At 41.1% G+C, this 13,437-nt stretch overlaps 1 protein-coding gene across 3 annotated transcripts in view; it reads left to right on the top strand.

Moving 5' to 3' along the window:
- The window catches only part of RAPGEF5 (Rap guanine nucleotide exchange factor 5), a 238,535-nt gene that overhangs the window by 44,175 nt on the left and 180,923 nt on the right, over positions 1-13,437 (top strand). For all 3 annotated transcript variants that reach the window (XM_047751885.1, XM_047751886.1, XM_047751884.1), the window contains exons 4-5: positions 6,069-6,190; positions 7,652-7,820. In XM_047751885.1, coding sequence (XP_047607841.1) covers positions 6,069-6,190; positions 7,652-7,820 — 291 coding nt within the window. The remainder of the gene's footprint in view (positions 1-6,068; positions 6,191-7,651; positions 7,821-13,437) is intronic.

The raw sequence follows: 13,437 nt of genomic DNA, 5'->3' as shown, positions 1-13,437 counted from the left end.
ATGATACCCCCAAAGTAGGAAAGATTCTCGGAATAAAGATGTTTAACTAAATTTGGTTTTATCACAGACTTAGGATATTTTCTTCTTTTTTTTTCCCCCTATTTGCCATTGTTGGGAAGAATTTCATTATGGCCTGGATTTGGGGGATAGTGGTTCCTGTTCAAGTAAGAAGACCCCCTTTTTATTGAGATAGTTTATATACAGTAAAATGCACAAATCTTAGGGTATAGCTTGATGAATTTTTAGTTATTACACAAACTTATGTGATTACTATCCACATCGAGATCCGGAGGATTTTCACACCGCAGATAGTTTGTTTCTTTTTTTCTTTTATCTTTTTTTTTTTTTTTTTGGTCTTTTTAGGGCCACACCCATGGCATGTGGAAGTTCCCAGGCTAGGGGTCTAATCAGAGCTACAGCTGTCGGCCTGAGCCACAGCCACAGCAACGCAGGATCTGAGCCACATCTGCAGCCTACACCACAGCTCATGGCAACGCTGGATCCTTAACCCACTGAGTGAGGCCAGGGAACCTGCATCCTCGTGGATCCTAGTCAGGTTTGTTACTGCTGAGTCATGACAGGAACTCCCAGATACTTCTTCATGTCCCTTTCCAGCCCATAACTATCCCACGCCGCCAGCTGCTTTCTAATCAAAAACTTGGCAGGGTATGTAATCTTAGGCATTGACAAACAACTGTGTAATAGAGATGGGAGAACTACAATGAATTAAAACTTGAGAATCCCATATTTAATTAATCACATTAGCGTATACATAGGTTTTGACACATTTGACGTAGGTTAGACATGATTTATTGACAGACAATGCTTTCGTATATATGGAATCGTGAACCTCTTGAAAAAGCCCCAAGATCACCCCCACCCGCTTCCTCTCATAAGAAATTTATAGCCCAAGGATGAAAGAGCATTGGTTCAGAGCCCAGACCAAGCAGATTCAACAGCTGGAAGAGGGGCTATGCTGATAGTGGGTTACTTCATGTAGAGCCTCTTTTTTTTTTTTTTTTTAAATAGATGAGGTATCAGCTTTAGACAAGTCTAACTTTTTTTTCCTTCTTAAAAACTAAAACTGCATGTACAGCATACCATGGAGATAGTGCTGGTTCAGTTCCAGACCATTGCAGTAAAGCAAGTGTCACAGTAAAGTACATCTCATGAATTTTTGGTTTCCCAGTGCATATAAAAGTCATGTTTACATGGTAGTCTATTAAGTGTACAATAGCATTAGGTCTAAAAACAATGTACATACCTTAATTTAAAAAGGTACTTTTTTGCTTAAAATCCTAACCATCAGCCTTTATTAGCAAGTCATCATCTTTTTGTTGGTGGGGGGTTTGAAATACTGGGAGAATTACCAAAATGTGACACAGAGACACAGAGTGAGCAAATGCTGTTGGAAAAATGGCACCAGGAGACTTGCTAAACGCAGGGTTGCCACACACCTTCAATTTTGTAAAACACCCAATATTCTGTAAAGTGCAATAAAGCAAAGTGCAATAGAACGAGGTCTGCCTGTGTAAGTCTTTGTGTCTGGTTGTGAGCAGGCTAAAGGACTCATTACAGTTACCACATGAGGCTCTGTGTAGGATCTGTCCTTGTTCTCAGTTTTGTCTCTGATTGGTATAGAATGAAAAAAGAATTGGGAGATATACATTAATCAGGTTCACAGAAAAGAACCATCCATCCAAGTAAGAACATACTTAGGGTTTAATGGGAGTAGGATGTGCAGAGATCGTGGGTTGTGCTATTTTAGATTCTCACTGGTCAGGCCAGAACCTCCTTTCTTTTATAATCTAAGGACTGATTAATGCTCTGAGTTAAGCGCTAAAATGATAAAGTGCTAAAATGATTGCCCAGCTGGGTCATTTTCATTTGTCTGGTGGTAAATTGAGGTAACATGTTCCCCATGTACCACTTGAGAATTACTTTTTTCTTTTTCTTTTTTTTTTGACTTTTGAGGGCTGCACCCACGACATAGGGAGGTTCCTAGGCTAGGGGTCCAATTGGAGCTGTAGCCACCGGCCTACACCACAGCCACAGCAACGTGGGATCCGAGCCACATCTTCAACCTACACCACAGCTCACGTCAACACCGGATCCTTAACCCAGTGAGCGAGGCCAGGGATTGAATCTGCATCCTCATGGATGCTAGTCAGGTTCGTTAACCACTGAGCCATGACGGGAACTCCTGAGAATTACTTTCAAAACCTGGAAATGCTTTCCATTCATTTGGTGCTATAGGAAAACATACTGGTTTCCGAGTCTTCAAATAAGTGTCTAAATACCACCACCCCATTTCCATTTGAGATGAATGTTCTCTCTGTACTACTCTGAATTAATTGCTAAAAATGTAACCGGAGGCCAAGAGAAATCAAATTTTCAGCTCTACAGAATTCCTATCATGGTGCAGCAGAAACGAATCTGACTAGGAACCATGAAGTTGCAGGTTTGATCCCTGGCCTCGCTCAGTAGGTCGAGGATCTGGCTTTGCCCTGAGCTGTGGTGTAGGTCGCAGATGTGGCTCAGATCCTGTGTTGCTGTGGCTATGGCGTAGACTGGTGGCTACAGATCCGATTTGACCCCTAGCCTGGGAATCTCCATATGCTGTGGGTACAGCCCTAAAAAGTAAAAACAAACAAAAAAACCAAATTGTCAACTCCAGAGATTAGTAAAATGACTCCTGTGTTTCAGCAGTGGCATTGGCTTTGGAACTGTTCACTTTCCTATCACCATGTTCCTGTCTAGTATTGCAACCGTAGTTAGGGCTACATGTACTCTGAACAGTTTCTGGATTCAGTACAAGATTGCAGATACTGGGGGAGTAAGAACTGCTGCGGTGTTCACATTCCTCCCAGGCATCTCTGATTTCTTCCCCACTGCCCATCCTTCAGTTCTGTAGGTTTAGATATTTTAAATGGCTTGTTGCTGACCTGGTCCGCAAGTCGGGGGGGGGGGGGGTATGAGGTAACCGCAGCAGCAGCTCACCTCACCTTTGCATTGGTGATACTAGTGGTAGTGTTGAACCTTACTCTAATGATGTTTTGCCTGGTGCAGATGGATTGTTGAAAGCAATTCAAAACACACTTCTTTTTTTTTTTTTCTTTTGCCTTTTTAGGGCTGCACCTGCAGCATATGGAAGTTTCCAGGCTAGGGATCAAATCAGAGCTGTAGCCACTGGCCTACACCACGGCCACAACAACGCAAGATCCGAGCTGCGTCTGCGACCTATACCACAGCTCACAGCAATGCCAGATCCTTAACCCACGGAGCAAGGCCAGGGATCGAATCTGCATCCTTATGGATGCTAGTCGTGTTCATTAATTGCTGAGCTAGGACGGGAACTCCCAAAACATAACTTGATAAATTGGAGGTGGGGGTAGAAAGAGATGGTCTGCAGTGGAAATAATAGCCTGGTCTGCAAGTGGGAGCCTGAGGATTAACTAATAACTATGGATGACAACTGTCGTGGAGATAGTGTGTTTGAGCATATGGACTCAGCCCTGTCCTCTCAAGACAGAGTGGGCCCTGGCCAATGAGAAGGTGGGACTGGGGGATGGGGACTTGGTGGTCACCAGCATCCCTTGGAAGCTTGTTAGAAATGAGGGCTCTGGGGCCACACCTAACCACGCTGTGTCAAAGTCTGCATGCTAATAAGAACCCCCAGGCAATTCGTACTAAACCCAAGTTTGAGAAGCAAATGGTCTCAGGAGCTTCTCCATCACTGTGAACAAACAAGCCAACACTGCTGTCTAGTCAGCATTTGCAGTTCGACAGTTTCATTTGTTTAGTAAATATTTTGTTGTGTCCTGCCACGTTCCAGGTCATGTCAGACACAGTGCAGGCTGAGGAGCTATATGTATTGTTGTGAGAATAAGGGAAGATGAAAAAAGTGCTTTACAAGCCCAGTGGTGCTGGGTAATTGACAGAAATGTTGAGGAATAAACACTTTGGGCGTTTAATATGAAAGGTGTCTTGTGGAACTTAGACTTGACAGTTTGGTCTTAATTGCCTGTTTTGTTGTAGTCTGTCTTCTCATTTTATTTCAAGAAATATCCATTTATTTGACCATTAATCTTCCTTTCTTTTTCTTTTTTCTTTCTTTTTTTTTTTTGTCTTTTTAGGGCCGCACTGGCAGCATACGAGGTTCCCAGGCTAGGGGGTCAAATCAAAGCTGTAGCCACTGGCCTATGCCACAGCCACAGCAACTTGGGATCCGAGCCACGTCTTTGACCCTACACCACAGCGTGACAGCAATACCTGATCCTTAACCCACTGAGTGAGACCAGGGATCGAACCTGCATCCTCATGGATGCTAGTCAGATTTGTTTCCTCTGTGCCTCAATGGGAACTCCTGTTAATCTTTCTAATGCTAACCTGCATCTGAGTATGTCTGGAATGGCCATAATGGCCTCAGAGTGTCTTTCACCTCTTTACTCAAAAAAGTGATGCTTTATCAAAAGCTAGCCTATTTGTTCAAATACCTCAGCAGAAATGTTTAGTACCTTATTTTTCCATCACCCAAGAAAATGTAGCACCTATGGCATTTCTTCATACTGTTGGTTACTGTGTGATTTCTAGATATTTATGACTATGCCAGTCACAAGAGATGGGCAGTGTTTCTCTGATAAATGTTAGCATCTTTTGATCCTTAAATACCACATATAGGAGAAAGGTAGTCATTTACATGATACATCTTTTTGAAGAGAACATTTTGGTGACTTCTTTTCATATGGGAGAGTGGGTTTCAATGAAATTTTTCCACATGAAAAAATCTTATTTCAGAAAGTTCACTTCTTTTGGCTTTTCATCTGAGGCTGGTAAAGGTGGAAAACTAGGCATGAAAATACTGCTTGTAATGCCCAGAATGGGACGTTCTTTGAATACGGTTGTGTTTTTTGTTTGTTTGGTTTTGGTTTTGGTTTTTGTCTTTTTAGAGCCGAACCGTGGCATATGGAAGCTCCCGGGCTAGGGATCAAATAGGAGCTTTAGCTTCTGGCCAACACCACAGCCTCAGCAATGCGGGATCTGAGCTGCATCTTCAACCTACACCACAGCTCGTGACAACACCAGATCCCTGACCCATTAATCGAGGTCAAGAATTGAACCTGCATCCTCATGGATACTAGTTGGATTCATTTCCGCTGTACCGCAATGGCAGCTCTCATAAATGTTAAGGTTTAATCTGTGTTTGAAGAGTAGCATGCAGAACTTTGTATATCACCCAGTGTGGTCCCAGTTTTGTCTAACCTTAGAATTATTTTTTCTTTAAGAAACTAGTTAAAAATATATAAATGGTCGAACCAAAGTTGACCACCACCAATTTGAGGTACTTGTCTTATCAAGGCAAAAGCATTATCTGTATTTATTTACCTTTTTTTTTTTTGGTTTTTGGGGCCTCATCCTTGGCATGTGGAGTTTCCCCAGTCTAGGGGTTGAATTAGAGCTGCAGCTGCCAGCCCTACACCACAGCCACAGCAACACCAGATCCAAGCTGCATCTGTGACCTACACCGCAGCTCACGGCAACGCTGGATCCTTAACCCACTGAACGAGGCCAGGGATGGAACCCATGTCCTCATGGATACTAGGCAGATTTGTTACCGCTGAGCCACAATGGGAATTCCCCAAAAGCATTACCTTTAAATAAAGGATTGCTAAATTTATTCCTTCATTTATTCAAATATGTATATTCAGAGAATTAACTGTGTACCTAAACTGTTCTAATTGTTAGGATTTAATTGAGAATTTCATGTACACAGTCCCTCTTCTCTTGAAAATTATTCTCAAGGGACAAAAGCAGATATTCATTTGGAAAGATGTATAATTGCTAAATGTTAGGTGATATAAAAAACGTGTAAGAGATATGATTCTAAGTATCTGTAAGGAAATGATATTTGAGCTGAAATCTGAAGGAGGAGTGAGAGGTACATGTCATTTATTGTTGAGTTGCTTGTTTAAAAAAGCAAGCACGTGAAAGGGATGGTATTAAATAACATCTTTTCAGCAAATGGTTCACAACAGTGTCTTACTGTGAATGGCTTTGCTTTTGTCCAGGAGAAGCTGCGTTGGGTCAGAACTGGTAGACTGGCTTCTAGAACACTGTCCTTTTGTCCAGTGCAGATCTATGGCCATAGGGGTCTGGCAGCTCCTACTGGATATGGGAATTATGTCATCAGGTTAGTATTACATGTTTTGAAGCTTACGAAATTATTATGATATAAAGCTACTTGACCAAAATGTGTTTGATTATCTAGATGGAAATTGTTTTTACAGGTAAATATTTGTATTCTCTTATAAGTGGGTGATCTTTTGTTCTTTTTCTAAACCTTTTATAAAATTATTAGGTACTCGGTTCATAAACTATTACCTATAGAAGTCTTTCCCTTATCCCGCCCTTCTCTACTCAGAGTGCTGGTCACAATTTTTTTTTTAAGTTATTGACATCTTTAGTTGCTCTAAATGTGTGATTTGTCTTGGTATACGTAGAATAATATTATAAACTGACTTTATGAGTAGAAGTGTGCATGCCATTTTAGTTGACTAAGTAATCAGGAACAGTTAGAAAGCTGATCTATGAAATTTAGCTATTTAAAGATTATGGAAAATTGATGTTAACTAGAAACTAAAATAGTTGGTGGGTATCTCTTTTCTTAGTTGAGCCCAAGGATTTTAAGACCTAGAGGTCAAACAGTTGGGATTCTTTATTTTGCTCTGTCCCGCAGGTGCTGGTTCGTCATTTGGGAGCCCCTTTTTTCTATAGGTGATAAATATTGAGGGTCAGAGAACATAGTGAGGGTCAGAAAAGCACACCCAGAGTCCCACTGTGGAAAATGGTACACATGGGGATGTGAGTGTCATCGGTAACCCCTGTTAATACTGGTTTAGATTTAGAAATCTGATGCTGCTTTAGACAATCAGTGAACTTGCCTTCGAGGAATATAATTATCAGCTTGCTTGTGAGGTTGTGGTTTCTGGTTAGCAAAACATTTTGTGTTACTGTTTTTTGGAAAAAGTCTCCAGTTCTTGATGTGTTTTAAAGCAGGGTTTTGCAGCCTTTGAAGTGAGAACATCTTGTGTTAGACAATCCTAAGTAATGGGCACTGCCTTATAGATTATAGAATATTTGGTAATGCCCCTCTCATCTACCCACCAGATGCCAGTAAGAGCCCCTGGTTGTGACAACTCACAATGTCACCAGACATTGCCAAGTGCCCTGCAGAGGGTGGGGTGTGGGAGGGGACAGTCACCCCTTTTGAGAACCACTGATCTAAAACTTGCCGTAGTGTTGTATGTGTGTACCACTAAGGTAATTAAATGTTTTGCTTTGGGACACTAAGAAAAAAAAACAAAATAAAATTTCTTCTACTCTTAGAATTGCAATGGATTTCACACATTCCTGAAGTGGAAAAGTTATAAAATAGCTATGAATGTACTGGCCGAAACATCAAGTAATATACATAGGTTGCCAGTAAGTCCTTTTTAATTCAATAGGATTGTGAACATGAATAGACTTAATTATAGTTCTATCCCTGGCTTCTCCCTAATAATTAGTAGGCCTTTCCATTTATGATTTGATAGGTGAGTCTCTAAATAATAGACTTTAAAAAAGTGATCCATGTCTTTTTTGTTTCCAACAGTGGATCAGCATTTATACTTTCAAGATACCTATGTTTTCTACCAGTTTTCATCTGATGAGTGTAGCTACTTGTACTGTGAATTTGAAAGAGAGGAGGAATGGCAAAATGGTGTCAAACTTTTACTGCAACTTGTGCCTCTCATTCCCACCAGAGCTGGCATCTGTGACCTGTAAGTAAATGATATTTTGTTCTGTTGTCAAGTTATTCTCACTCAGAATGATTCCTATGTCTGGGAGCTGTGCTTCTGTTCTTGAAGATCATTTCCTATAAGAAGTAATTGTTTTAGTCCCATTTCTCAGAGGCAGGTTCAGAAAAGTAAAATGGTGAAAATTCCATCCAGTTAATAAACGGCTAAACTAGTATTCAGACCCCCAAAATCCACGCCTTGCCAGCTGCACCATGCTGCTTCTGATTTAATCATTGCTATATGAGTAGATGATCTAAATTAGGGAAAAATGTGATTTAGCTTAAATTGGAATAAAGTCATAACTGACATCTTATCCTCTATCCACATCGTGACTTTCTTAAGAACTCGGCAGACATTTCTGAAAATAATCTAGAAGCAACATTTGGCATATTAAAACACGTGAATCATTATCACATAAAGATGCTGAATCACTCTATGGTTAAAATAAATTAAAATTAATTCATTAGAGGAGGTGTGGGAACAGGACTTGAGTCATGGTACGGTGATTCTGACATGCCTTTGTTTATCCACCGCACTTAATGACAAGCTTACTTCAGTATAATGAATTGCAGTTTAAAAATTACAGTTAGCAACTTTTATTTTTTTTTTTAATATTTTTTGGAGTTCCATCGTGGCTCAGTAGTTAACAAATCCGACTAGTATCCATGAGGTTGCGGGTTCAATCCCTGGCCTTGCTTAGTGGGTTAAGGATCCAGCATTGCTGTGAGCTGTGGTGTAGGTTGAAGATGTGGCTCGGATCCTGCATTGCTGTGGCTGTGGTGTAGGCCAGCGGCTACAGCTCTGATTCGACCCCTCACCTGGGAACGTCCTCCATATGCCACGGGTGCAGCCCTAGAAAAGACAAGAAGACCAAAAAAAAAAAAAATTGAAGTTAAAGTAAATTTAAAAAATATTTTTAATTATAGTTGACTAACAATGTTCTGTCAATTTCTGCTGTTCAGTAACGTGACCCAGTTATACATATATAATTCTTTTTCTCACATCATCCTCCATCATGTTCCATCACAAGTGATTAGCTGTAGTTCCCTGTGCTGTATGGCAGGATCTCATTGCTTCAGTTAGTAGCTTTTACATACTCAGCTTTCAGAATGTTCCCATACTGATAACTTTGAATTCCCTGAGATTAGCAAGGCAAGTGGTATTATCCTTATGTCTTGGCTAAGAAAATAGATTCAGGGAGAAACCCTTATAACCATAAGAAAGATGAGTTACTCTTGTTGAAAGAAGATAGTTAATACAGGTTTTCAGAAAAGAAATAAAAGTCAAAGTGTACGAGAACTAATAGTCTGATTGTAGAGAGTGCATTTTAGTCAGGAACTCTGCTAAATATTTTATATTTGTTGTTTCATCTTCTGATGAATTCTGTAAGACAGTTTCCTACTATTTTAAAGTGAGGAAACTGAGGCATAGAGGTCAGGTACCCTGTCCAAGGTCACTCAAGTGGTGTGTGAAGCATTTGGGTTGGAATCCATGCCTGTCTGGCTCTAATGCCCCTGCTGTTTACACCTGCTAGGGCATGTGTGCAGGAGTCACGGGGTCATTCTAGCTTCCCTTTCTGTTATAATCGGAAACTAGAGAAATGTTAGACTGACCCTGACATGGTTATGAATTCAGGGCCACTGGCACCACCAGTGTTTACAGAGGACCTTGCATTGGTTCTGCAGAATTCAAATACAACGCATCACTCATTGGTTGTGTCAATATGGAAATTGTTCCTGAATGTAAGGTGCTCTCAACTTAGGTCAGACGTTTCCCAGGAAGAGTCAAGGAGCATTTCGGTAAATTTTAAAAAGCTTTCTAAGAAGGAGTGGAATCCTTTTTAAACTAGAGGTGGCTGTGGCTTGCTTTTAGTCTGTGGGACTGGCATTCTCTAGCAGATCTTCTTAATCCTTTCCCATCCTGAACTCAAGACGGAGGTGTGCACGGTCCCGGGAGGCATACCCAGATTACTGGGGGCTTACGGGCCCCTGAAGTAAACTCACGAGCAGTCCTCATGGTTAGCTCCTCTCCTTCCTCCCCCTCCGAGAAAGCAAAGTAGGTGCCAATGAGATGACCTTGTTAGAGAGAGATCCTGAGTCTACTGTCAATTCTAAACAGGGAAATATTTTAAACATTTGGTTCCTAATATTAATTCCAAATTACTTGCAATCTTTTGTCACACCAATCGTCATACACAGTGTCATGCCTCTGGAGTTGACAGTCACTTGTAGCATGCCTTATCATTATGTCCTTTTTCTCTTGGTGTGAATGCGCACATATGGGAGTGGTAATTCCTTAGGGAAAATTGGCTTTGGGGAGCAATAGACGTGTGTCTCCCATATTATATGCACTAGCTATAAAAGGATAAAATTGCTGAACCCACTGCAATTTGGGTGAGAGAGAGAGAAAAAAAAACATTATTTATATATTATATTCTTTATATATTAAAAATATATAAAGAATAAAATTGCTGAACCCACTGGAGAGAGAGAGAAAAAAAAACATTATTTATATATTATATATTCTTTATATATTAAAAATATAAAGAAAGATATATTCTTTATTAAAACATATTCTTTATTAAATTCTTTATATATTATATAAACAGTAAAATATATATATGTATTTTTTTCTATAGTAGAGTCACAAGCAAATTTCTAAGCTATGGTCACATGTTTTGGGGCAAATTTTATTTTATTTTAATTAATTTATTTATTTTTGGTCTTTTTAGGGCCACACTGTGGGATGTGGAGGTTCCCAGGCTAGGGGTCGAATCGGAGCTGTACCCTCCGGCCTACGCCACAGCCACAGCAACACCAGGTCCGAACCACGTCTGCTACCTACAGCACAGCTCATGGCAACGCCAGATCCTTAACCCACTGATCAAGGCCAGGGATCGAACCCACGTCCTAATGGATGGTAGTCGGGTTCGTTAACCCTTGAGCCACCATAGGAACTCCACTGGGACAAATTTTAGAAAGCCAAGGTTTAATTTATTCAGATTTGGAATGAAATGTGGTCAGAGAAAAGATGTCCAAGAAAACTCTCCTCTTCCAGGGAGTTGTCACAGCCCTTCCTACTGTTCAGGGCATATGATCCCATCATAACTTCTGCTCTCATCCGGTGACTGTCATTCATTCTAGCCTCCATCCCATCCCCGCTTATTCCCTCATACCCTCGTGAAGGTCTGCTCTTTCCTTGTCACATTCTACCCACCCCTCAAGGGGGAGCCCAAGTCCTACCTCGACCACAGAACTTACATGATGTCTGAAGTCTTTGGCAGCCTTAACTTTTAGTAACGTAACTGCTCTATTTATATCAAAAAAATTTTTTTTGCCATTTGTCTTTGTCATTTTAGTCCTGTGGCTATCTTTTCTACTGTGTTACACATTCATTTTACCCATTGTTCTGAAATGTCCCCTGAAGTCCTCTTGACTCATTAACTTACACCGTCCTTTCAAGGGCTGAAAACTCAGTGCTAAGGCCCTTCGAATAATGTTTTTGACATTTAAAGGCCATGAAGGTCTCCCTATGCAGTTCTACAGCAAACACCTCTAATTTGCTTTCATCTCTCTAAATATCTTTAAAACTATGTGAGAAAACCACTTCATGCCTCTATGTAAACACATTTTTGTTCTTTAAAGATACATTTTTGAAAAGAAAACAAAAAAGAAACATTTTTTTTCCATTTAAAATAAACAGTTTAAAGCAGGAAGGGAAATGGAGCTATGGTAGGTTTCTAGGCTAATGGGAAGAAACAAAATTCCTATTCTATACAAAATAACTTTTATATCCAAGCTAAGTAGATAATTTGAAAGCAGTACTGGGGGGAGAAAGAACATCTTATTCAAACTGAAAACCAAATCAAGTCATCCAGCATGTCCTTTTTTCTAACTTTTTTTTTCTTGGGGGAGGGGTGGGAATAGGAATGCTGAAGTAACAGTGTGGGGAGAAGCAGCCTAAGGATTCCTTCCCAACCAGTAAGACCTTTTGTTTGTTTCTTTTCTTTTCTTTCTTTTTTTTTTTTAAAGGCCTGCAGTGGTGGCATATGGAGGTTCCCACGCTAGGGGTGGAATCAGAGCTACAGCTGCCAGCCTACACCACAGCCACAGCAACATCAGATCGGAATTTCGTCTGTGACCTACACCACAGCTCACAGCAACGCCGGATCCTTAACCCACTGAGCGAGGCCGAGGATCAAACCTGCAAGCTCATGGTTCCTAGTCAGATGCATTTCCGCTGTGCCACAACAGGAACTCCAAGATGCTTTTCTTTCTAACACTTGAGAATTGAGGCTGTGAGGGAGCTTGGATATTTTAATTCAGCAGCCTCTATGGCAGTCCTCTGAGCTTGCCTGAGGTGGAAGTGGAAGTGCTCTGAATAACTGAGTCTGTTACATATAACGATACATAAAACTCTATCCTGTCAATTACAGAGTAGTTAGCATTTATGCTGTTGGTAAGAGTCATAGAGGATGGCTAAAATGCAGCTCATGCTGCTCTAAGGCAGGTAAAGAAAAATGGAATTGCTTCATTGTCTTCTAAGCATTCTGTTGTTTGTTGTCCGCCTGGGCCTCTGTCCTGCTGAATAGCCAGAGAGAAGGAAAAGAAAAGCCCCATAATTTTAGCCTAATCCAGTACAAGTATTCTAATAATGTAATTTTATCAGTTTCCTTTGAGAAGTTTCCTCTTGAGCATATTTTGGAAAAAAAAAAAGGCTCGGCCTCTCAGCCCCCTGTCCTTGCTCCTCAGCAAGACAGCCCCTGGGTATACGGTGAGTGGTGAGGGTCCCTGACCCTGGCAGGCCAGGCTGTCCTTTCAGAGTGGCCCTTTCCCATCCCCACTGATCCTGCCTAGTGACCTGTGAAGTGTAAGTGAGGTGTGCTCTTACTGTGGGGACTGGGACTGGTGTCAGCTTGGTTTGTCTCTCTCGGCTTCATCAGTGCCTGGGGGTCCTGGTGGATACGTGCTTCTGGGAGCCTGGAGCTCTGCCTGTGGCTTACATAGATTCGGTCACCTGACCTCTGCTGAAATAGCTCCCTCTCCCGGCATCTCGCTCTGACTTTCCCTGATGCTAACCTATTAAAAAAAATGGTGCCTATTCATTGTTGTTATTGTTAATGAGCTGAGTACTTACTTAATTGGATGGTATGGCTCACCTTTGATTCCTCACTAACCAGCTCTCGGGAAAGCTCAGTCCAGTGAGTTAAGATGACTCTGTTAACATCCATGATGCCGTGTTCTAGGTAGAGAAGCAGCAGGGAGCTTGCGGTAGAAGGAAGAACATTGCGTAGGGGGTGAAGTTTGGAGAGATGGTTGGCACAGGCGGCTTGATGTGGCTGGCGTGGCGGGTCACAGTCAGCGGACCTCAGACCTTGGGGAGGGGGCAAAAGAGCTCAGATTAACTGCAGGGGTCTGCACATCTCTATGGAAGCCAAGCATTGTCTTTATATTGAACAAAGAGAATGATTTAACTGTATATAAATGCTGCTGAAAAAGTAAAATATAGTTTACTCGAATTCATAGGGATGTTTTTGTGATGTATTTGCTGAATCAACAGCTATAGAGTTTACATGGTTCTGTGATGAGTTTCTGTGTTA

The sequence above is a fragment of the Phacochoerus africanus genome, chromosome 11, assembly GCF_016906955.1.
Source record: "Phacochoerus africanus isolate WHEZ1 chromosome 11, ROS_Pafr_v1, whole genome shotgun sequence".
Lineage (NCBI taxonomy): Eukaryota > Metazoa > Chordata > Mammalia > Artiodactyla > Suidae > Phacochoerus > Phacochoerus africanus.
This window is presented reverse-complemented; position numbering and strand designations above follow the sequence as displayed.